This window comes from Myxine glutinosa, chromosome 13 (assembly GCF_964187855.1).
Source record: "Myxine glutinosa chromosome 13, kmMyxGlut1.1, whole genome shotgun sequence".
Classification (NCBI taxonomy): domain Eukaryota; kingdom Metazoa; phylum Chordata; class Myxini; order Myxiniformes; family Myxinidae; genus Myxine; species Myxine glutinosa.
Window position 1 is genome coordinate 34,996,819 of NC_136273.1, and position 26,439 is coordinate 35,023,257.

The window sequence follows — 26,439 nt, forward strand, 5'->3', positions numbered from 1 at the left end:
TAGGGTTTTTTTATTTTTATTTTTAAGCATGAGGATAATAACCAAAAGACACGTTGTACTGCTGTATAATTTTACACTTGGCCAATGGAAGGGTATTTGGGGTGGGGGACTGGTCCTTCATGTGCACCCAATTAACATCAGGGCAACAATTGTACAAAACATCAAAACCAACAACACAGAGCGACAATGCTTTTGCTGCAAATTAATTTGTTACACAAATAAACCGATCAAACTCAAATGTATCGGGCATGTGTAAGTTTGATTCGTACCAACGTAGAAATGAAAACATTCATGGTGTAAATGCTCATTGCGTCACTCAGTCGCCACACCACCTCATCTGAGACTATGAAAGCCGAGGGTTCGTTACGGCGTTTCAAAAACTTTGCAATGGAGACGATTCAAATGAAGCAAAACTGCAAATACATTTATTACAAACTTTATGTTTAAACAAATTTGAAACATTTCCCGAAAATGGCTGCACAAGTATTACCCGAGAGCTGGCGCTGACCCCTCTGTGCGGAGTTTGCCGGTGAACCGTTTGCTGGCGGTGCCAGCAAAGGGTCCACTGCCGAGCAGCACACAGAGGGGTGGCGCATCGTCCATAGCACGTACAAGTCGTTATTTTATATCAGAGTCGTTAATGTAGGAACTTTACAGCCGTCAATGCGAGAAACCCAACTGCCTCCTGCGATGCCAGGACACACACGAAGCACAGATCATTTTAAACATCTGGGGATCAACAACAGAAACAACAAACAAATCCCCGCACAGACAAACAAGAGCGTCACCACTGCTACCTTCCGAAACACATCGCATTGAAGGTCTAGCGAAACGGAAATTATTTTCGGGCGCAAACCATTTGTCATCGTGTTAACGGGCCGGGCTGGTTATCTTATTGAAATACTTTAAAATCCGGTAAACGGGGAACCATTGGCCCCAACTGTAAAAAATAGTCATCAAGTTAAAAAATAACAAATAAACAAGTTGCCTGCCTTGTTATGTTGGAGCTCGGCATCAATAAAATTATTTCAAACAACTCATGCATTAAACAACTTCCTCAATCGTTTACATTCAAGCCAACAACCCCTGCCCTACCCTCCCCCTAACCCTCCCAACTTCAGTCTCATCCAATTTCGATCCCAAAGAAAGCTGCACGCTCGATAAAGCATTGGAATTCCTCTCGTAACCAAAGCACCCCTACTTATGGGGCAAACCATTGTCCAGCAGAATTAATTTTTTTGTTTGTTTGTGTCCTGGTGCACCTGATCCTTAGTACACCTCCAATTCTTCTTGGACTTCATCACCTTCGTCTTCTGGAGCAGCAAATCCCTCCTGTTAGGTGACACGAGGAAATAGGTGACAAAAAGGTAAAAACAAATACCAACAAGTGTGACCATTCATCAATCTGGGTGGTGACCGGGGGGGGGGGTTGAAATAAGCTTCTGACCAACTTTGTGTTGATTGAGGGTAACAAAAAGCAATGCAATTGCCACCACCACCACTTTTTTAAATGTCTGCTTTTTACCCCTTGAGTTCATTATCGCACAATCCTTTTTATGAAAGTAACGGATACCTAACTTGATCTACAGACCCACAATTAATTGCTCACCTCTGTGGCGTACAGAATGTCCAGAATACGCTGCATCACGTGGTTGCCCTTGTTGTCATTTTCACTTTCCTGGCAGATAACCTCGATGTCCCGCAGTTTTCCAAAGTAAAAGTCTCGTTCCTTTTCAAGGCTCTCCACGCTAACCTTGAGTTCCGTCATCTGGTGGAAAATGGAAGTGTGGGAAAGGTAGTGCGGTTTGGATGGCACGACCAAAGTGGATGCCCAAGTAATTTAACGAGAGGATTGCAATTGCAGCATAACACATCTGTGTAAATACAGAGAAAAAGAAGTGAAGGGAATGCATGGGGTGAAGATGCATAACTTTTGAAAAACAGAAAACGACTTCTTACTATGGGGGGGGGGAGGGGGGGGGGGTACAGGGGCATGCCACCCCTCCCACCCCCCTGGGAGAATGTAGAAAAGTTGATGCCGAATTAGGCATTTTGGGGGTGGTTCTATCCAAATTGTAACAAAACAAACTATGCAAATAAAAAGGTGAAATGTGGGGGGAAATTTTGCTTCTGGGAAGATTATTAGTAGTTAGTACATCATCTTATTATCATTAAAAAAATGAATTCCGAATACCACATACATTATCAGGACTTTTGATACACTAGTGGGCCTGCCCGTTGAACCATTGGACGAAATGTTCATAGTCTTCATGGCCCTATAGCAAACCTGCCTGCTGTAGTGCTTGAGCATTAGCTTGTTTTTCACACCCAGATGTGGTGGGTTAGGGAGTGGGGTTTACATTCATTATTATTGCCAAATGATGCTACTATTATTATTGTTGTTAATATTAATCGTGTTAATATATGCTGTGTTAATGTTATTATTTGATTTTGTAATAATTAGAATGCCATTCCGTGGAAGGACCTGTTGAGCTGCTCTATACACCTTAACATGACATGCGTTCAGAACATGGGAATTCTTCCGGATTATTTGTACTTAATTACTCGGAAGATCATGACAATCATTTCTGTGCATCACATTCCACATCACAAAGCTTCAGTAGAACTTCACAAAAAACACGACTGACAGACACAAACTGGAGGTGGTTTACCCGAATCACACCCGCTGACAGTGAAAAACCAGAGCATTCACTACCCCCTTAAACTCGTGCATCATGTAATGGAGGTCCTGGGATGACCCTTCCTCCAATGTAAGTCAGAGCTTTCACTGCCCGATGATTTTTTCCACTCATTTATTTACTTGGTGGATACTGGACTCGTTATCAGATCACAACAACATGCATTTTCAAGCCATTTTCCCTGCAAGAGCCGGGGTTAGCCTTGCGGTCCCCATGACGATCTTCTCCATTTTGCCCTATTTTCTGCATCTCTCCTTGTTAACCCCCTTGCCCGCATTTCTTCTTCAACCATCTTTAGCCAAGTCTTTCTCGGTCTTCCCCGTCCTCTACTTCCTTCTACATTCATTTCCATCACTCTTCTCAACCAGTCACTTTCATCCTTCCTCAACACATGACCAAACCAACTCAACCTGTTCCTCTTCACAGCATCAATCACAGGCTCTATTCCCATCATCTTTCGCAATTCATCATTTGTCTTCCTCCCTCAACGAGACTCCACACATCCACCGAACCATTCGCATTTCCACCCTTTCCAGCCTTCGTTGCTGCTCTACGTTCATGACCCATGTCTCGCTCCCATAAATCATAACACTTCTCACACATGCAGCATACACCTTTCCCTTTACTTTTCGTTATCAGATCACAAGTGTACGTTATTTATCTGCCCGTTTTCATGTCAGTCTATCTTTTTCCCTGGGATTCTGTGCTTTATCATAAAATGTTATTCTGTAAAAACACGTTTGGTGTGGTGACCACCTGTTGGACTTGGCATGTGACAAACCATTTCTTTCATGGCAAATCCGCAGGGCAGGTTAAATTGGTAATGTTCTCCAAAAAGAGAAGGGTGGAATTCTAACCTTCCCCCCTCCCCCCAAACTCCACCAGCAGGAGTCAGTAACACACTATGCCATGTGTACAATGGAAAGTCACAAATTGGAATAAACAAAAGTTTTAAAACATTGATTTTATTTGCATTTATAACACTCGAGGCCCTGTGCCTGTCACACTTTCCTCATCCCCACTCCTCCCCCAATGAAACCGAGTCGAGAGCCTGGTGGATATATTTAATGTGGTTGTGGTGCAGCACAGGCATGATGGGCAAAATGGCCTCCTACTGCATGACAGTCCATTGTGGAGATTTCGTATCGATGTGGTGATAAAGCTTCACCGCAACAAGCAGACATTATCAGGTTTTGTATTTGTGTGCAGCACAATCGTGTCTTTACTTCATGCAATGCAAAGGCAGCACTTCTGTATTTTCCATGAAGTTTAGGAGGGAACAGCAATGGGGAAATCCACAATGGATGATATTTCCCTATTTACCGACATTGGCAGACGTCCGCCTAGTTGGCGGGCATCTGATCACGGTGACGTGCTTGCAAGCTTTTGGACCCGGCTAACTTCTACATAAATGCCGTACCTAATAAAAAAACTACCATGGGAATAATTCGCATAATTGCATTCATGATACGTTAGCATTGCACTGAATTTGGATAAAATGGGTGAAGAAACAAATCAGCATCTCGGAATAGCACAGCAATTCCCTGTAATCACGGAATGCTTTTCGATGACGAAAATACAGAAACCTCGGTTTGGGTCGTTACAAAAATATGGAGATCCGTGCTATAATGAAGGAGTTTCACCCATGGGAATGAAAGAAGGGAGCATGAGGTGCAAAATGACATGCACGTTCATACGAGAAGCATAAAAATCAGTTTCTGCCCACGGAATGCGTAGTGCGTACCCACCAAGTGTCCGTCTCACCTGCTGATTCAACTCAGTAATTCGACCGTCAGATTCATTTACAGGCATCCGTGTAGCTACTCCTGCCTTTCTTCCCATGGCATTCTGGGATTGAAACTGCCGGGTAGGGTTGGCGGCTGGTCGAGATGCCGTGCCTGGGCCTCTCGCTGGTACTGACCGACAAGAAAGTTGTAAAGGTACTGTTAAATCCAGAAACTACAAATTACAGGTGTAATATAAAACCAAAAACATGCTACCAGGTTCCATATCAAAGTTGTACTGGCGTACAGACAAGCAATCAAGGAAGAAAATTAATAAATGACGGGAGCTAAAATAAATAAATGGATATGGTGTTGAAGGATCCATGGTGTTTCAAGACCATGGTGGCACTCGTTAAGTGTCCAAAGCAAGCATTGTGCTCCGTGTTAAATCCAGCTCACCAAAAGGGGCTGCACAGCATCCATGTATCCACACCAAGCAGCATTATACATTTGATGAGCAGATGACGTGTTCCTATACACTTGTACCCATTTCAATCCAATGGATACTCAGATGTAATGAGCTTACATACCAACAGTATTTATTACCTCCGCCACCTTTATGTTTTATCCCTGACTGTCTGTCTGTCTGTGAGCACGATATCTCAAGAGTTTTGGACTGATTCGGATGAAATTGGTGGGCAGGTTGGGTGTGTGTGACAAGGAGGAAATTTTTCGATTTTGGTGAACAACAACTACATGCATTTTCAGGCCATTTTCCCTGCTGGAGCGGGGGTGAGCCTTGCGGTCCCCATGACAATCTTCTCCATTTTGCCCTATTTTCTGCATCTCTCCTTGTTAACCCCCCCTTGCCCGCATTTCTTCTTCCACCATCTTTAGCCAAGTCTTTCTCGGTCTTCCCCGTCCTCTACTTCCTTCTACATTCATTTCCATCACTCTTCTCAACCAGTCACTTTCATCCTTCAACTCATGACCAAACCATCTCAACCTGTTCCTCTTCACAGCATCAATCACAGGCTCTATTCCCATCATCTTTCGCAATTCATCATTTGTCTTCCTCTCTCTCAATGACACTCCGCACATCCACCGAACCATTCGCATTTCCACCCTTTCCAGCCTTCGTTGCTGCTCCACATTCATGACCCATGTCTCGCTCCCATAAATCATAACACTTCTCACATGCAGCATACACCTTTCCCTTCAGCTTCAACGACACTCCCCTCCTCATCAGCACACCACTCAGTTCCCGAAACTTCTTCCATGCACATCTCACTCTAGCAACCGTTGCAGAGTCTGATCCACCTCTCCATTCAGCATGTCTCCGAGGTAGCAAAATGTTTTCACACCTTCCAGCTTCACGCCGTCTCCAAGATCCAACTCAACATTTCCTCCATCTGCAGCTCCCTCTGTGCACACCTTACATTTGAATGTAGCTTCCACACTGGTTCATGACCCTCTCAGACCACCACATTTTTGATGAACCCACTCAGCGCACATTGTACATTGAATGGAGTTCACTCCGACACCCTTCCTGCACACAGCACATGGCCACTTCCCAGTTCTTTCCACCTCACCACATGCTTTACCACTTGCCATCACCTTCGTCTTTCCTATATTCACCTTCAGACCTTTTGTCTCCATACATTCCTTCCACTTGTTCATCTTTTCCTTCAGTCCATCCATACTTTCCGCAATCAACACCAGATCATCTGCATACAACAACTCCCACGGCAAACCCTCCTTTACGGTCTGAGCCAGCACCTCCATCACAGCTACAAATAGTAGTGGACTTAGTACCGACCCCTGATGCACTCCCACCTTCACCTCAAACTCACCACTGTTCCCGTCCTTCATCCTTACAGCTGTGCGCGCTCTTTTGTACATTGCCATCACAACTCTGATCAACCATTCCTCCACTATGTCCTCTTCCCCCCTTGTCTATTCTTATTCAAAATGTCCCACCACTGTTCCCCTCTACCATGCTGTTGGCACGTTTCCCCACTTTCTACTGTGTTCCGTTCTGTGGTCCAGCACATCCACGATCCTCGAATTTGCAGACAAAAAATACACAAGTAGAGCTACATTCAAAGTACACCACCCCATACCAAATAAATAAATAAATAACATATCGTCCGGCACCTGGCGATGCCACCATGCAGCGCATTGAGACTGTATTGGGAGGGAGAGGTGTACAATAATTGATTGATTAATTGCATAATTAAAATAAATAATAATCATAAAATATTTTCTTAATCAATTGGCAAATATCATACCGAAACCACCAGTGCTTCAACGAAGCTGTAACCTTTTGAAAATTTATCAAATAAGTCATTAATCGAAAAAAAAAAAATTTGATTAATTAGTAAATAATTAATCGATTAATTAATAAATAATTAATCCATTAATTAATAAATAATTAATCGATGTATCGATTAATCAAAAATATCCCTTGTAGCCACATCACTTGGTCACTGTCGTGTCCAAATATCACCTTCCTAGCTCAAAAGGTGCCCGAGATATTTCCCAGATGAGAAAGAATATAAATAGAACCAGCTTTCGAGGCCATTTTTCCCCGCAGAGCAGGGGTTGGACTTTTTTGGGCACCGTGGTCCCCTTTTTGGTGCAATGTTTTATGGCCGGATGCCCTTCCTGCCACCAACTCTGTTAGTTGCCTCTTGCGACACACAGGGAATTACTAGTGAACTGGTACTCAATTTGCCGACCTCGGAAGGATGACAGGCTGAGCCAACCCCCCAGGCGTTAATTCAGCGATCGACCGGGAATCAAACCCAGGATCCGAGGATCCCAAGCTGGCACCCTAACCACTAAGCTAACACCAGGCTTAGTAAGAAAATAAATAAATGATTAATAATGAAAATATATAAATCAGTCATAAAATAATTGTTGGCCATTGTCATGTCCAAAAGGACCACCGAGGCACTCGGAAACATGGTGGTGGAATGATGAAGTTGGAAAGAGGATTGACGAGAAGAGGAAGAAGTTCAAGGAGTGGCAGAAGGCGAAGGGTACGGGGGCAGAAAAAGCAGAGCATGAAAGTTATAAGGCAGCCAAGAAGGCTGCAAAGAAACAGGTAGCAAAGGCGCAGGAGGCACGTAGGAAAATGTTCGGAAAACGCTTGGATTCGGAAGAGGGTCAGAGAGCGATATGCAGGATTGCAAAGCAGATAACGAAAGAGAGGTGTGATGTGATGGGGGTGAGTTGCTTGGAGGATGAAGTGGGACAAATCATTGTGGACCCAGATGGAATTAAAGGAAGATGGAAGAGATATATGGAAATGCTGTTGAATGCAGAGAATGAATGGGATGGCAACATCGAGAGTAACCCAGTTTTAGGACCGGCAGAGACGATAACTGAGAAGGAAGTTGAGGAAGCGATAAAAGCAATAAAGAGTAGAAAAGCTGGAGGGCCGACGGGAGTTGTGGGAGATATGTTGAAGGCAGCAGGAAGTTGGGGTGTGAAGAGAATGACAGAGATCTGTAATCTGGTGGTGAAAGAAGGCCGCATTCCAGTGGATTGGGAGCTGAGTACCCTCGTCCCTCTATACAAGGGGAAAAGTGACCCTCTGGAATGTGGCTCGTACCAAGCGATAAAGTTATTGGAGCATGGAATGAAGGTATTGGAAAGGGTATTGGAGAGTAGGATAAGGAAGAAGGTGAAGATCGATGAAATGCAGTTTGGATCTATGCCAGGAAGAGGAAAGACAGACGTGCTCTTTATTGTGAGGCAGTTGCAGGAGAAGTACATGGATATGAGGAAGAAGTCGTTTCTTGGGATTGTTGATCTGGAGAAAGCATTCGATGGGGTTCCACGTGAAGTATTGACATGGGCATTGAGGAAGTTAGGAGTGGAGGAATGGTTGATCAGAGTAGTGATGGCAATGTACAAAAGAGCGTGCACAGCTGTAAGGACGAAGGACGGGAACAGTGGTGAGTTTGAGCTGAAGGTGGGAGTGCATCAGGGGTCGGTACTAAGTCCACTACTATTTGTAGCTGTGATGGAGGTGCTGTCTCAGAACGTAAAGGAGGGTTTACCGTGGGAGTTGTTGTATGCAGATGATCTGGTGTTGATTGCGGAAAGTATGGATGGATTGAAGGAAAAGATGAACAAGACATCTTGTCTTCCGCTCCCTCTTTTTGTATATTTTGTTTGTCTGGTTGATTTGTTTGTGAAATAAATGTTAGCTCTTTCACGAGCCTCGATTCAGTATCAAAAAAATAATAATAAATAAATAAATAAAGTGGAAGGAATGTATGGAGACAAAAGGTCTGAAGGTGAATATCGGAAAGACGAAGGTGATGGCAAGTGGTAAAGCATGTGGTGAGGTGGAAAGAACTGGGAAGTGGCCGTGTGCTGTGTGCAGGAAGGGTGTCGGAGTGAACTCCATTCAATGGACAATGTGCGCTGAGTGGGTTCATCAAAACAGTAGTGGTCTGAGAGGATCATTAACCAGTGTGGCAGCTACATTCAAGTGTAAGGTGTGCACAGAGGGAGCTGCAGATGGAGGAAATGTTGAGTTGGATCTTGGAGACGGCGTGAAGCTGGAAGGTGTGAAAACATGTTGCTTCCTCGGAGACGTGCTGAATGGAGAAGGTGGATCAGATTCGGCAACGGTTGCTGGAGTGAGATGTGCATGGAAGAAGTTTCGGGAACTGAGTGGCGTGCTGATGAGGGGAGTGTCGTTGAAGCTGAAGGGAAAGGTGTATGCTGCATGTGTGAGAAGTGTTATGATTTATGGGAGCGAGACATGGGTAATTAACGTAGAGCAGCAACGAAGGCTGGAAAGGGTGGAAATGCGAATGGTTCGGTGGATGTGCGGAGTATCGTTGAGAGAGAGGAAGACAAATGATGAATTGCGAAAGATGATGGGAATAGAGCCTGTGATTGATGCTGTGAAGAGGAACAGGTTGAGATGGTTTGGTCATGTGTTGAGGAAGGATGAAAGTGACTGGTTGAGAAGAGTGATGGAAATGAAAGGAGAAGGAAGTAGAGGACGGGGAAGACCGAGAAAGACTTGGCTAAAGATGGTGGAAGAAATGCGGTCAAGGGGGTTAACAAGGGGAGATGCAGAAAATAGGGCAAAATGGAGAAGATTGTCATGGGGACCGCAAGGCTAACCCCCGCTCTCGCAGGGAAAATGGCCTTAAAATGCATGTTGTTGTTGTTTGTTGGTCATTGTCATGTCCAAATATCAGCTTCCTAGCTCAAAAGGTGCCCGAGATAATGCCCAGAAGAGAAAGGAAATAAATAAACTTAATTAATCGATAATAATGAAGTAACTAATCAATTAATTGATTAATCAAATTAACCAAAGAACATGCTCACGATTGTGCCGAAATTTCAGCTTCCTAGCTCAAAGGATTGCTGAGATATCGCTCGGACAAACACACAAGAAAGAAAGACAGCAAAGAAAAAAAAAAGAAAAAAACAACCGGAGTGAAAACTGAGTACTCCCTTTCAGCGCCCGGCAATGCAGTGCCTGCAGATTTTTTTTGATTTTTTTTTGTATACAGAATCGAGGCTCGTGAAAGAGCTAACACTTATTTCACAAACAAATCAAACAAACAAAATATATAAAAAGAGGGAGCGGTAGACAAGATGGGGAGAGAAGGGGAAGCACACAAACACAACATTTGAGAGCAGGGACATCGGGAGATGTGTGGGAGGGAGAGGGCTTGGGGTGAAGAGGCGTGGGAAGGGGGGGGGGGGGGGTGGGAGAAGTATAAAACACCAGGACACCAAGGACTTCCAGGAAAGAAGTTGGTATTTCAAAAAAGTGGCTTTGGGGTGAAATTAGCGGGGGTAGAAAAGATCAAGGTTTTGGATGGGGGAAGATAAGAGATGTTGGTGAACAGCTGTTTTAAAGGCCTGGAGGGAGGAGTGGGATTGAAGAGAGTGAGGGAGTTTGTTCCAGAGGTGGGAGAAAAGAGGAATGAAGGAGTGAAGGTGAGCAGAGTGTCTTGATTTTGGCAGTTTAACCATAAGAGGGTTGCAGGCAGATCTTGTGTGACCTGTAGGAATATTTGGGGGACAGAGCCCAGAGAGCTGGGGGGGCAAGGCCGGAGAGGAGTCGGTAGAAGACGGAAAGACCACCAACCTGCCTGCGGTGAGTGAGTGAAAGGCCCTTGGAGTTAGCTTCATTGCGAGAGATTCCAATGATTCTGAACGCTTTGGTTTCAACAGCGTGAAGACGAGCTAGGTGTGAGGCAGGAGCACCAGCCCAGAGGGGAGAGCAGTATTCCATTGAGCTGCGGATGAAAGCCTTGTATGTGGTGAGGAGCTCAGGTGTGCCAAGGAAGGACTTCGCACGACGGAGGAGGATGCCCAGTCGGCGACTGGCTTTGGAGGCCAGATTTGAAATGTGGTTTTCCCAGGAAAGATCGTGGCAGATAGTGAGACCCAAAAGCTTGAGTGACAGAACTTCTTGGAGAGGATTATTCAGAAAGTGGATGGGAGGGTTGTCCAGTCGGTCTTTTCGGAGAGACATAGTAAGAGTGTGAGATTTGTCAGGATTGAAAGACATGTTCCACTTGTTTGCCCAGTCTGTGATTTTGGCCAGGTCTGCAGAGAGTGAGGAGGCTGCAGACTGCCGATCTGAGGGATGAGGAATGGAGCGACAGAGAGTAGAGTCATCAGCAAAGAGATAGAGAGGATTTTCAAGAGAGTCAGAGAGATCATTGATGAAGACCAGAAAAAGCACAGGGCCCAGAGCACTACCTTGGGGAACTCCAGCCTGAACAGGAAGAGGAGATGAGAGAAACCCATTCAGGGCCACACGTTGACTATGACTAGAGAGGAAGTCCGCCAACCATGCATGGAGATTTCCATGGATACCAAAGGAGGAGAGTTTGGTGAGCAGAGCGGGGTGCCAGACCGTATTGAAGGCACGTGATATGTCAAGGGAGACAGCTCTAATTTCCTGTTTGGCATTGAGGACCTCCATCCATTGTTGAGAAAGCAGAAGCAGCATGTCCAGAGTGGAGTGACCAGGTCTGAAACCAAATAGATGATCAGAGATCAAGCCATTGGAGAAGAGGAAAGATTTCATATCTGAAGCAATGATGGATTCCATGACTTTGCTGATAATTGGGAGAAGGCTGATTGGTCTGTAGTCGCTAGGATCTGTTTTTGCACCTTTTTTGCACAAAGCAGTGATGTTGGCTGATTTCCAAGCAGATGGAAGATGACCTTGAGCAAAAGAGAGGGTGAAGAGAACAGAGAGATGGAGTGAAAGAGCGGAAGAACAGGATTTTAGGACCCGTGGGCTGATCCAGTAGCGGACTGGGTCATAAAACCGGCCGGGCATCCTTCACCTAGGTCGGCCCATTATTCATTTATATGTTGCTTATCTGAGGAAATAGACGAAATGCTTGGAAAAAAAAAAAATCCACGAAAAATTACATTTATTTTCAGTAACACAAGCACATGTCATGTCTAAGAGAGTAGGTGCCTGCGCAGTTCGCTGCTTCTGGCAGACACACCATCAATGATATCCTCAGTGTCAAGTTTGGCCAGGTTCCCTTTTTCCACAGACATCAACATGAATGCCTCAAGATGTTCTTGTGTCATTGTACTTCGCAGATGGCTTTTGATTCTCTTCAAAGCAGAGAAAGACCGTTCACATGCCACTTGTGACACAGGCAGCGTTAGCAGCAGCTTGTTGGCAAGCCCAATGCTCTTGTAGACATCAGTGAAGAGGTTCAACTTGAGGAGCACCTTGTAGCAGCAGAGAGGACAGGCTTTACATGACTTGCATGTACTTGGCAGAGTCTTCCTGTCCTGTTCAGACTCACTGTCCTCCTGCACTGTATAAGCATCTGCTACTGATCGTTTCAGTGTTGACCATTGTTCTCCAAGGCTTCGCAGTTCTTTTCGTAGCTGTTCCGCAGTGACACCATCATCAAATCTCAGCAAATGTTTGTGCAGCTCTTCCATAGCTCCCAAAGGCACTTGATCAAAGTTCCTTGGGTGAAGAAGTGAGAGATCAGCATACAATGTTGATGTTGCTGATCTGTCAAACCGCTGCACAATGCTGCTCACAATAGTGTCCACTATTCGGTTGTACACTTCAATGCGATACTTCTTTACTGGGTCAGAAGCTGATGTACCCGCATCTATGGACAGTTCGCCATCAATACGTTTGTGCTGTCTTTGCCGTTTTATAGGAAGGGACTCTTCCATAACAAGATTTACATCCATTTCATCCAGCTGATCATTAGCCCATTGAACAAAATTTGCAGCTGCATCATGACAAGCTTGGAAGTCATCCCGTAGCATCTGCATATTCTCTAGCAATTCATCCACCATCCAGTGCACAGTCAGCAGATCCAATTGCACAGTTTGTAGATACTTGGAGAGCGCTGTAGTGCGGGAGAATACTTGCAGATATACTTGTGCAGTCAGAATTGTTTCAAACTGCAGGAGACTGGCAATGTATCCCTTCATCTTGGCCTTAACAGCTGCTTGCATCTGGTCAGCAACAAGTATGGCATTGCGAGTGGTGATAACTTCCATGAAAAGCGCTCCAGTTGGATTGTTGAATGAACCAAAAACCTTCTTCAAGGCGGCATCCTTTGACCACCATCTGGTTTCTCCGATAGTTCCCATTCGTTTCACAGTAGTGGAGTGTCGACTCCAGATGTTCATTCGTTGATAAGATTCCCGAAAGAATACTGCAATGTCATTCAGTAGTGAGAACAGTGATGCGCTAGTCACCACAACACTTGCAGCTTCGGTCACAACGAGATTTAACACATGTGCGTGGCACCAAACATGGATCTGCATTGGAGCTTCCTTTCATAGCAGAGTACTGAAGCCTTTGTAGCGCCCCTGCATGTTTGCTGCACCATCAGTTGAGTTTCCAACACAGGTCTTGAGGTCAAGATTCAGTCCTAACAAGACTTCAGAAACAAGTTGCACAAAAGCTTCGCCAGTAGATTCCTCACATTTCACCACACTCACTAATCTTTCTTGGATAGTGCCAGTGCTGTCAACATATCTAAGAACAACAGAGCACTGGTCTTGTGTGAGATGTCTTGAGTGGTATCAATTTCCACAGCAAACATGTCTGTTACTTCTTCAGAAATCCACTGACGTATCTTATCCCGGATAACTGTGATAACAGAATTCACTGTAGTTTTAGACAGCAAAGTTACCAAGGAGCCTCGACCTCGTGAACTCTTTGCCTTCTCATGTTGCTTCTTGCTGTTCTGGACAACGTGAGAGAGATGATCGGCTGTGCAGGAATCATACTTCCGAAGTAGTTTTACAACTTCCAGAAATGTACCATGGTCGATCTCCTCATTATCAAGTGTGTATGCTGCTTCTTCATTACTTCCTCTGTAGCTCAGTCCCCTCTTACCAATGAGTTTGACCACATCCACAACTCTTTCCATCACTTGCCGTCTCTTTCTAACTTCATCATGATAGCTACGTGCGAGCGGTGAGAAACGCTGGACTGTTGTCGATCTACCAGGTATGCTGTAGAGCATCTCAAATGAAAAGAAGAGCGTTCATGTTCTTCAACACGTGTATGTACATGTCGCCAGTCAGTCATTCCCTTGATGAACGTGGACCAGTCTGAGGTGCTGGAAAACGCCAAGCACACTGAATAGTGAAAAGAATGATTGTCCTTGTTGTATGACAACCACCATCTGTTTGTACCATCTTTTCGCATGAAACACCTCTTGACCACTCGGTTGTCAGTTTTTTGATTAGGGTGGTAATTCCAAAACAGCAAACAATCTTCATCTCTACATGGTTTCATAAAGTAGTTAATCGAGGGGTATCCCTCCTCTGCAAGTGTAGCAGCTGCAGCAGGTACATCTCTCTCAGCTGACCGCACCTGTTTGTGTTAACCAATTTGCACCAATTCTGCAGATTCAGCTGCCAATTGGTCATCTACTGATTCAGCTGCCAATTGATCATCTACCAATTCAGCTGCTGATGGTCCAGCTACCGATTCATTATCCTTATCCCCGTGTTCACTGACTTCACCAGGCCCAGTATTAGTACTCTTGAACAGATCCAAAAGGTTTCTGCACTTTGAAGCACAATCTGACAGTTTCTTTTTCTTTCTATCACGTTCCTTCTCAGCACCTCCTTTTCTCCTCTTCTGATTTGCTTTATCCATTGTTGGTTACAGATGCAGATGCTGAAAAAAAAAAAAAAAATTTTTTTTAGCATCATAAGTCAGTTCGCGACATTGTTATCAATACTAGATCAGTAGTCAGTAGACCTATCTAAACTTACTTGGCCTATCGGCTCAAAATCCTTTTTACTGTTGATTTGGTAGTTTTGACAATGAAGGAAACACGTATCGGGAGTACATACGACATAGCGATTGTGAACGTAACAGCTCTGAGGCGTCTTTCGCTTCGCATCGCAGTGACAGTGAGCACCAACATGGCGGCTGTAAGACTAAAATCTGGCTTAAAACCCCTCACCTCACAGCCCACAGCCTTCAACCAGACATATTAACATGCTCCTCCCCCTTCATTCCCGTTCTTCAAAGCAAAGCGGTAAAAATTGTTGTGTCGCCATTATATATGACGAGCAACGGCACCCGCCCAAAGGGCGGGGCTTCAATTAGGAGGCGCGATTTATTTTAACATCCGTTAAATATCACACACAAATCATCAAAATCTAAACAGTATTTTTAGAATTTCAATAAAAAAAACCACATCACTGTTCATATCGGTAAATATTATTCCATCGTGTTTCAAATCGTGATTAGTGATATCAACTGTACGCTTTTCTTTAGGAAAAGAATTGAATGATTTTGTACGCAGGTACAAACCTCTTCTTCAGCTTCGAACTTCAGGACACACGTCATTGCTGATAAAAGTTCCTTTTCTCTCTTTGAAGTTCTTGGCAAACATTTTTATATTGTCACTGCTGCCAACGTGACGCCATGGCATTATTCATAACATTCATTCATTCATCTAATGACCATTAAACATTATTCTTACGCTCATTAAACGTTCATTAAACGATTACGAAAATAAAAACGAAAAACATTACGAAATTACGTTCACACCGTCACATCAAACACTACCGTGAACACAAAAGTCACAAACATCGTCACAAACGTTACGTTACGTAATTCAAACCATGAACACATCGAATATTGGAGAGCCCATTGCCGTTTTCCGTGACAAATTTTTTTTCAGCAGTTTTTTTATCCAGCCCAGCGGCCCATTTTTTACCCAGCAGTCCCAGCCCACCGGGCATTGCCCAAATGCCCTATGGCCAGTCCGCCCATGGGCTGATCCGTCAGGTCCAGTTGCAGAATCAGAGTCGAGGGTTGACAGAAACTTTTCCACCTTGTCAGGAGGAAAGGACACAGAGTCCAGGAGCAGCTGGGTACGACTGGGTACGGTGGGTACAGAGAGGGATGGGTTTGGGACACAGGATTTAGAGGCAAACACAGAGTTGAGGCATTCAGCTTTTCCATGTGCGGAGTAAGCTGTGTAGCCGTTTGAGGTGAGGGAGGGGATGGAGGGGGAACAAACACCAGAAACAGATTTGACCAGACACCACCAGGATTTGGAAGAGGGAGACAGATAAGAGAGTTCGGTCTTGAGAACGGAGAGATATTGTTTCCTGGCTCTCCTGAGGGTGGACACACACTTGTTTCGGGCTTTGTGAAAGGAAATGAGATTTCCTTCCGTTGGATTTGCCTTCCAGGAGACTAAGGCAAGTTGTTTCTGGGCAACAGCCTCACCACAAGATTCCGTGTACCATGGACGGGAGGAAGGGTATGACAACTGAAGACGAGATGGGATAAATCTGTGCATGAGAGAGAGCAATTTACTTTGGAAGAATTCCCAGGATGAGTTTATCTCAGAGGCGGTAGAGATGGGAGACCAGTCCAAATGATTGATGGCTGCTTGAAGACTGTGCCAGTTGGCCTGAGTGAAATGCCAGACTCGTTGACGCTGAGGAGGCTCTCTGAGAATGGTCAGAGAGATGTCCACTATAACAAGCACATGATCAGATGAGCCGATTGGAGCAGAAGAAGAGCAGCAGACATTTTCAGGGAAGTTAGTCATAACCAAGTCAAGAAGAGAAGATGCTCCGTTGACTGAGATCCGGGTCGGGAAATTGACAGATCGTGTCAGTCCCAGTGAGTCGCAGAAGTCCTTTGCTGAGGAGCCATGGCTGGTGAGAGAGGTACCCACACCCAGCCAACTGGCATTGTGACAATTGAAATCACCACATATGAGGAAGAGAGAGTTGGGATGGGTAGATAGAAGTTGGTCCATATTATCAGACAGCGAGATGTCGATGGAGTCATCACTGTTTGGTGGACGGTACAACACACATATGAACAAAAAGTGGGAGCGAAGGGGAAGCCGTAGCCAAAGGTATTCCTGGGGGTGAGGTGGAGAGAGGGCAGTGCAGGGCGAGTGAGGAAGAGAGTTTTTTATAAAGATAGCAACCCCACCTCCAGGACGAGGCTCAGGTCTATCATACCGGAGGTGGGAGTAACCTGGGAGAGATACCAAGGAATCAGAGACATCATGAAGGAGGAAAGTTTCTGTTAAGCAGATCACGTCTGGTTTGTCAGAAGCAACCTGTATGGAGAGATCAGTCAAGTTTGAGCGAAGGCCCCGGATGTTTGAGGTCCATACCGTTAATGAAGAGGAAGGGGGGAGCATCGGATACAGAACAGGGGGGGGGGGGGGGCTTGGGGTCGGGTAAGATGTGGAAGAGGAGGAAGTGGTAGGGAGAGCTGTTGAAGGTGTGTCAGAGATTTCAGAATAGCTTGGAGAAAGGGAAAAATGGGGCAGACAAAACGTTTGATGGTGATTGGGTGAGGCACAGTGAGGTGTTATTTGAGGAGGGGGAAGAGCGAGGCAGAAGGTTGGGGGAGATGAAGGTGAAAGTTGGAAGGGGGAGGAAGCGGGGAGGACGCTTTGAGAAGGAGGGGTGAGAGGGGAGTCTAGCAGGGGAGGAGCGAGCGAGAGTCTCGGAGGGGAGGGGTGTTGGGGGAGTTTAGGAGGGAAGGGGCAAGGGGGGAGATTTGAAAGGGATGGGTGATGGGGAAGATTTGGAGGGGAGGGGCAAGGGGGAAGATTTGAAAGAGATGGGTGATGGGGATGATTTGGAGGGGAGGGGCAAGGGGGTAGATTTGGAGGGGAGGGGTGATGGGGAAGTTTTGGAGGGGAGGGTGATGGGGAAGTTTTGGAGGGAAGGGGTGATGGGGAAGATTTGGAGGGGAGGGGCAAGGGGGAAGATTTGAAAGAGATGGGTGATGGGGAAGATTTGGAGGGGAGGAGCAAGGGGGTAGATTTGGAGGGGAGGGGTGATGGGGAAGTTTTTGAGGGAAGGGGTGATGGGGAAGTTTTGGAGGGAAGGGGAGATGGGGAAGATTTGGAGGGGAGGGGTGAGATTGGATTTTAGAAAGTGTACGATTCATGGGAAACGAACATTTATTGCAAAATGAGTTTCTTGTGACCTTCGAGTCAAAAATACGTTTGAGGACGCTGAAGGAGGGGTGGAGTTGTGGGAATATTGTGGGAATATATCCCACAATATGATATTGTGGGAATAGAGCCTGTGATTGATGCTGTGAAGAGGAACAGGTTGAGATGGTTTGGTCATGTGTTGAGGAAGGATGAAAGTGACTGGTTGAGAAGAGTGATGGAAATGAATGTAGAAGGACGTAGAGGACGGGGAAGACTGAGAAAGACTTGGCTAAAGATGGTGGAAGAAGAAATGCGGGCAAGGGGGTTAACAAGGAGAGATGCAGAAAATAGGGCAAAATGGAGAAGATTGTCATGGGGACCGCAAGGCTAACCCCAGCTCTAGTAGGAAAAATGCATGTTGTTGTTGTTGTTGGTGGGGTGGAGTGCAGGAGAGTTTCAGGAATGTAGAAAAGAGGAACTGTAAGAGATGGAATTATTTTTTGGAATGAATAGATTTGGTGAGCAAGTAGAAAGCATCCTTTTATAGAAGAAGAAAAAGGTGTTATAATATACGACAGAATACAGTTCTTCAGGGGAAAGTTGAAACATTTTTAAATTGAGCAGTGAAAACTATCTGGGGAAATGGAAAATGGAAATGGGGGTGAAACACGTGATCGAAGAACGAACGAACAAATAAGAACAACGAATAAACGAATAAGAACAACGAATAAGAACGGAGAAGGAAATATATTTTTTGGGGGGTTTTTTTTTTTGAGTTGAAATTTTAAACAAGGAAGTATGGGGTGAAAGACTGGGACAAAAACAGAGAACGAAAGTAATTGCAGCACAATCGACGGACCGCTGAGAGAAAAACAAAGCCTCAAGGTCGGACACGGTAGCCGACTAGGCCTCAAAATACGCGACACAAATTAACCGACGATTTTGTATACAGGTATGAAAAATTAACACGGAGAATCTTACTAAAGACACACTATAGGTACACACACCGAAAGATAGATACAGTTTCGACAAAAACACAATTGTGAAAAAATACTTAACTTCGAAAGCGTGAGCGCATGGACAGCTTCGAAAAGACATGACCTCGCCGACCAATGATACGAATCAAATGGGGGACGATGGAATAGGAAAGGAGCGGTGTATAACAAACTATGGATGGTTAACGTGCACAAGCAACAAGGACTGCACCTGGGGAAGCTGCAGAGTGCTTCTTTGGTTTGTTGAAGATCTGCTCCCCAGGATTTGGAGGAGGGATGGCTTCTTGGCCTTGCCGTGACATCAAGGGGTCATAATCTTTGCCATCGTAGTTTGCATCAAAAAACTTTTTAAACCATTGGACAAACTCAAAATTGTCTTGAAACTTTCCCTTGGTCAGCTTGTCCACAGGTATAATCTACCAGCAGGAAGGGTCAGGGTGAAAGAGAACACACATTGTAAGGTAGAAATACAATTAAATTGGGGACGAAATGAAGATAACGATGGAACAAAGAGAAAAAGGGGTTTGATATGAACCACAGAGCTTTGTGAAAGTATCTCAAGTAACATTCAGCTCATTTGAAAACCGAGAAAACCAATTTACCCGACAACTAACTCCTTTTTACTACCAACCTCGATGGGTCAAGTGCCAAGATATCCTGTTTGGCTTTACGATGCGACTCAAGCAACCAAGCCTGACAATCCTGCACATTATCCACATCCTATAAACACCAGCACGACTATCTCCAGCACACTCCCCAACCGACCTCCACCATGCACTCGCCTTATCCACGGCCATGGACTTGAACGAGGCCTGCAGCAGCTTGAAGTTGTGGATGTACTCGTGTTCCAGCTTAGCTTGGAATTTCACCTTCTTTAGCGAGATGCAGCTCGGGAAAAGCATGTCCATAAACTGGCAATACGCAGCACCTGCATGTGAGACCACAACAAGCATAGAAAGCAAAACACAAATGAGTACGTGTATGCTTTATAAAATTAAAAACATAGGGGCAATACTCCTGGTGCTCACCTGGTATAATAAACAGTGTACTGCACTGACTAAAGGTGTTTTAAACCAATTTCAATGGTTGCTAGAAGACAGGGCAGCATGTAGAATCATACTAACATAATCATGACTTTAAACAAAAACAAAAAATACCTATTTTGGGGGGCAACCCCCCCCCCCTCCCTCCTTCCTTCAGTATACCTCCTCAGGCCACAATTTTTGTCATGCCATGAACAAACTTTGGTTCAGCATGGGTGGTGAAGGTTGTGGTCAAGTTTCATCGAAATTGTGTGTGTAGTTTCAGAGAAGAAAGCAAATACCTAGTTTGGTCGATCAAACCTGGACCCACTTTGACCCCCGTAGACTCCCTTAGACTTCGATTTTTTTTTTTAGTGCTGTGAACAAACTTCGGTACATCATGGGTGATGAAGGTTGTGGTCAAGTTTCATCGAAATAATGGGTATAGTTTCAGAGGAAAAAAGCAAATTCCTATTTTGGGGCGTCAAACCTGGATTCACTTTGACCCCGGTAAACCCCCATAGACCCCGATTTTTTTTATTGCCGTAAACAAACTTTAGTCACAACACAACAAATATCATTTGTGCTAAGTTTGGTCACAATCCCTTCAGCTGTTTCAGAGAAGTTGCAAGTGTTGACGGACGGACTTACGGACGACGCGCCATCGCATAAGCTCCACTGAACTTCATTCCAGGTGAGCTAAAAAATATATATGTATATGTATGTATGTATATATATATATACATATATATATATATATATATATATATATATATATATATATATATATATATATATATATATATATATATATATATATATATATATATATATATATATAGTTGCGGTTTTAGAACCCACACTTGTGTAAATCATGGGGCCCGCAAGGCTAACCCCCGCCCTAGCGGGGAAAAATGGCCTTAAAACGATCATTCATATTCATTATTCACTTGTGTAAATATGACATTATTAAATGGTTAAAGGTAGCACCCCATAGTTAGTCCACAAGCAACATGTAGGCCACCATAGGACTTCAGTTATTTCATTAGTATGTGTTTTAGATAAGGCCGTGTTTCCAATAGTTGAATCTGCGTTGTGTCAATTAAATAAGAGTAGGCCCCATTCCGTCCATTTTGCGAACTCCCTCTCCAAGCGATGCCATTACGAGCCCCTACAGTCGGTGCCCTATGGCTCTCCCAATTTACTTTGCGCCTTTGTTAGCTGCTCGCAGCCTCGCTGGGCTTCCGCCCAAGCGCTGCCATAAGCCACGCGGTTAGGCCCGAGAAAAGGGGGCGGAACGCCAAGAAGAAGGTGTGGCCACGTCATCCAGTCGTCAAAGGCATGGCCGGTAAGCCCTCACCAGCCAACCAAGGCTGAAGGAACATCGCTGGCAGGCGTGGCAGTTTGGCTCGCGGAGCGTTTTGCTGGTCGAGATATATAAGCGCGAACGCAAAGCCCTTTCAGAGGACTTATTCAGCGGCGCTCTTGAGAAAGGACTTGTTGGAGGCATGTGCGTTGTAACAGGACTCACTCGCTGGCGCTGTTAAGAGGACTTACGCGGAGAAGAACTAATGCGCTTGACTGTCGTGATTACAAAGAACCCTTATTGGAAGCGCGCATTACAGGACTGATGGGCGAGAGCGCATTGAGAAGAACCTTATGAGATATACGGCGCGCTGATTAAGAGGACTTTGGAGAGGGGACGTTTGGCACGAGGGTGCACATATTACATACGCGACAGGACACCAGCTTCCCCCCGTTATATAAACTGTCCGGACGCGTTCCAATATACGCGGAGCTGCCTGCCGGGTTTCGCTACTGGACCGGAGCCTGGACCCCATCGCCGGACCCTCTACCTGTTCCATCAACCATCTACAATCCCCGTGTGAGTGTGTACGTTTGTCTGGGGTATTAAGGATAAGACTGTTATAAGACTGCCCTGTGTTCTGCTTCTTCTTCTTCTTCCTATCGTACACATTCTTTAGTTTCCTCTTCTTTCTGTATATGTGTAATAAATTGCCTTGTTCTTTCTTGGTTTCCTCTTATCCGATCGCATCCGTCCCTTCTCTCATTGGGTAAACGTGGCACGATTGGAACCGCTATAATCGGGTCTAGTCCTTTGTTAACGGCTCGGATCGCGGATTGCTATCCGCTCGGCATTTTCCATCTTATCCATGGTTCGAGCGGGAGTTATCTCCTTGCTTTACGGCCGGTGGTAGTACTTAGGTAATTGGACTAAGACTCAACCAACAACCCTACTTACCACTGACCGGAAGGAACGTTATAACTTCTAAGGACTCGGGTCAGCCAGATAAAAAGACAAGGGGATTAACCCACCCCCCCCCCCCCCCCCCTTGATAAGGGGAGCGCCGACGTCCGAGATCCGTAACAACATAAAACAATTAAAATTAAAAAGACCATTATTTGGCCAAGGAGAATCCTCATAACACCATTTGGTGTAGCTTTGGGGGAAAGATCTGAATCAGTAAGAGGTCGATTGAGCCAATAAGCAATTGTACTAACCGGAGCAGAGCTGCTCAATCTTGCCATAGTTGAGGTGCAGCGAGTCGTTGATCCACGCCAGCATGTCATGTCGGCTGAGATTCTCGGATGTCACAGAGGTCGAATACACGTTCACAGCCATTCCACGATAACTAGCACAACGTGGTGAGAGCGGGACGAGGTGTTGGATAAACACTTCAAAATCTCAAAAAAGTAAAAGCTCCAAAACAGCATTTGACGCAGGAAATAAAAGAAACCATAGTTCATAGATCACCTTACCCCACACAGTCTTGAGAAACAAGGACATAGGCGGGGTGTGCGAGTGGCAAATTTGATTGGTCGAGATGTGAAATGCCGTAATATTTTGTCCAAGTACTGCTAAACGGAGGGTTTTGAAAGTACTAAAAAGGTGACGTGTTCTAGTGTTCAAGTATATAATTCAATTGAAATAAAACAAAGACTTTAAGGGTTGTAGAAAATAAATAAATCAGAAGTTTACCGCCATTGATGCAGCGTCTTTTACACCACCTTATTTCACAAGTTACATTAGTTATTCATACTTGTGTCCCTTACGACGTCCTTAAAAACAGTAAATTTACTCTTTAGAACGATTTTCAATTTTGCTTCATTGCCAGACAGGCAGCAGAGTAAAGATATTATCTCATTCGTCTGAGCGTGCGCGATCACGACGAATGCAGAGCCAAAGTACTGCTAAATGACAGGTTCATTTTCTGATTCACGTTCATTTTGTGATTGCGTAACCCCACTTTTCGCTTGGCATGTGCCGGGTAACAAGGACTTTGTGTGAATCAGGAAAACAACAAGAATGATGCCTGGCCGATGTAAAACAATCAGGAACTTATGTACCCAAAGAAGAAACAGTCACGTTAACATTTACCAAAATAATTTTCCAAGCAAGGGACGAGAATTATTGCAAGTCGCCATTGAGGAGATGAAAACAAATGGTCATTGCTCCGTGAAAACCAAAGAGTGATTGTGCATTTCTCAAATGAGCGAGAAACAAACAATTTCTCTTTCTCGGGATTTATAGCACAGATCGCAAGTATGACGAGGAAATGATGGCCAAGTGGAGGACATGGGAGCAAGACTGTAGAAATTATAAAGGTATTGCAGAATCTTTTCTACCCCCATTAACCCTCACCCTCAAATCCAACTCATTCCAAATTCCCACTTTTTCCTTCATGACAGTTTGCTTCTGCACCCACCTTGCCCACCCCTGGCGGCCTCCTCTTCCTCATCATCCCTCATTTGTCCAAGTGTCCCTCAAGCCTGCTGTCGGTGTGCTTCCCCCTCTCTTTCTACCGTTATGCCCTGATCCGCTCCCCATGAGCCTCAGCTCTGTATACACAAAAGGCAAGTACAGTACTCAGTCCAGCAATTGGTCCTGCATTTCAACATCACGTCACAAGGAGGTTACAAGACCAAGCATTGAACGATGCAGAGCGTCACTGAAGCATATAGATTAAAGTACCTCTGACAATCAACAATCTAGAATATCAAAGTCAACCGGGTTGTACACTCACTCACTGCCACCTCTGGCACACTCACTCACTGTCACTGCTTGCACATTCTCCATCACTGCGTCACATCACACACTCAACGTCACCACTGGAACATTAGCTCGCACACTCACCGTCACTACTGTTACACTCACTCACACACTCACCATCACTGCTGGCACACTCACCATCACTGCTGGCCTGGCACACTCACAGTCACCACTGGAACACTCACACTCACCGTCACTGCTGGCACACTCACCATCACTACTGGCACACCTCCGGTTGCACACTCACCGTCACCGCCGGCACACTCACCGTCACCGCCAGCACACTCACCGTCACCACATTCGCTCGCACACTCACCGTCGCCAGTGGAACATTCGCTCGCACACTCACCGCCACCACTGGAACACTCACTCGCACACTCACAGTCACCACTGGAACACTCACTCGCACACTCACAGTCACCACTGGAACACTCACTCGCACACTCACAGTCACCACTGGAACACTCAGTCACCATTGGAACACTCACTCGCACACTCACCGTCACCACTGGAACACTCACTCGCACACTCACAGTCACCACTGGAACACTCAGTCACCATTGGAACACTCAGTCACCATTGGAACACTCACTCGCACACTCACCGTCACCACCGGAACACTCACTCGCACACTCACAGTCACCACTGGAACACTCAGTCACCATTGGAACAATCACTCGCACACTCACCGTCACCACTGGAACACTCACTCGCACACTCACAGTCACCACTGGAACACTCAGTCGCCATTGGAACAATCACTCGCACACTCACCGTCACCACTGTAACACTCACTCGCACACTCACCGTCACCACTGTAACACTCACTCGCACACTCACCGTCACCACTGTAACACTCACTCGCACAGTCACCACTGGAACTCACTCGCACACACAGTCACCACTGGAACACTCACTCGAACACTCACCGTCACTCCTGGCACACTCACTGTCACCACTGGAACACTCACTCGCACTCACAGTCACCACTGGAACACTCACTCGAACACTCACCGTCACTCCTGGCACACTCACCGTCACCACTGGAACTCACTCGCACACTCACAGTCACCACTGGAACACTCACCGTCACTCCTGGCACACTCACTGTCACCACTGGAACACTCACTCGCACACTCACCGTCACCACTGGAACTCACTCGCACACTCACAGTCACCACTGGAACACTCACCGTCACTCCTGGCACACTCACTGTCACCACTGGAACACTCACTCGCACACTCTCAGTCACCACTGGAACACTCACAATTACCGACCGATTACATTCGTGTCTCCCATTCTTTCGGGACCGTATGAGGTGTAAGAGTCGACAATAAGGTCACGAAACCAAAAATAAATAAGTAAATTTTTTTTTAAAGACCATTTGACTTGAACGGGATTTAAACTGGAAAGCAAAACGACAAAATGAATGGCAAAACGGGATTTCCTGGGAGTTACGTTGCAAATCGAACCTTCGTCCCCTTCAAACAACCAGCACCACCTCTACCCTCTCCCCGCCAACCTGCACCACCTCTACCCTCTCCCCGTCCCCGCCAACCAGCACCACCTCTACCCTCTCCCCGTCCCCGCCAACCAGCACCACCTCTACCCTCTCCCCGCCAACCAGCACCACCTCTACCCTCTCCCCGCCAACCAGCACCACCTCTACCCTCTCCCCGCCAACCAGCACCACCTCTACCCTCTCCCCGCCAACGAGCACCACCTCTACCCTCTCCACGCCAACCAGCACCACCTCTACCCTCTCCCCGTTCCCGCCAACCACCACCATTGGCATTGCATTAAGAGAGCGTCTGGTAGCTCAGAGACATGTGAGACGATCCCTCGTAAATGAGCGCTTGGAACACGCCAGCACGGCACGAACGTTGATGTGAAGGGCTTCACACGAGCACGGTTTAACAGACACCACTCGAGCGAGTGCAACAGTGAGGTGAAGTCCGAGGATCCAATTTACCACTCGCTTGCCCAGACGAGTGCGACATGAACTCGTGGTTCTTGCGAGAAGGAAAAGAAGAGGAAGACGTGGATGAAACAATCCGGAAGGACGATCCTTGCCCATAACGAGACAGGCCCGGTGTTCAGAATGAGAAACACAAAGAAAACACGCGAGGTAACGAAAAACGCACGGGTTTAAACCGAAACATCACGGGTAGACCTGAAAATCGACGATACACACTGACGACTTACCACCCGCTCTTGCTCTTCTCCACCAGTTTTATGCCAATAAATCGCAAGGCCACCCTGACGCTCTGACGTCACTGCGCACATATGTCATGACGTCATCGCGTTCCGCTTTTTCTTTCTTTCCTTTTTTCTCATTCCACTGCAATATATTTTCCGTTTTCCTCATGATTGTCCTTTTTCGTTGCATTCACTCCTTCCAGTCGGTAGAATTGGGGTTTTTTTCCACAAATTTCATGTTGCCGATTTCGTCTTGATGAATGAGCCCTCAAGGTAGAA

The 26,439-nt window shown here is 45.7% G+C and overlaps 1 protein-coding gene across 3 annotated transcripts; it reads right to left on the reverse strand.

Annotated features, from left to right (window-relative positions):
- LOC137438839 (microtubule-associated protein RP/EB family member 3) lies at positions 1-26,254 on the reverse strand. Of its 3 annotated transcripts, XM_078767320.1 has the most exons (8): positions 26,167-26,225; positions 23,617-23,749; positions 22,412-22,542; positions 19,649-19,794; positions 19,078-19,282; positions 4,464-4,615; positions 1,610-1,768; positions 1-1,332 (listed from the first exon to the last, which is right to left on the reverse strand). In XM_078767320.1, the coding sequence occupies exons 3-8, from the start codon at positions 22,530-22,532 to the stop codon at positions 1,270-1,272; spliced, it is 846 nt and encodes a 281-aa protein (XP_078623446.1). In that variant the 5' UTR covers positions 22,533-22,542; positions 23,617-23,749; positions 26,167-26,225; the 3' UTR covers positions 1-1,269. The 3 variants fall into 3 exon arrangements, with proteins under 3 accessions (XP_078623446.1, XP_067990346.1, XP_067990348.1); XM_068134245.2 differs by lacking the exon at positions 23,617-23,749 and having other exon boundaries at positions 26,167-26,254; XM_068134247.2 differs by lacking the exon at positions 23,617-23,749 and having other exon boundaries at positions 25,934-26,181.
- Between the last annotated feature and the right edge of the window lie 185 nt (positions 26,255-26,439).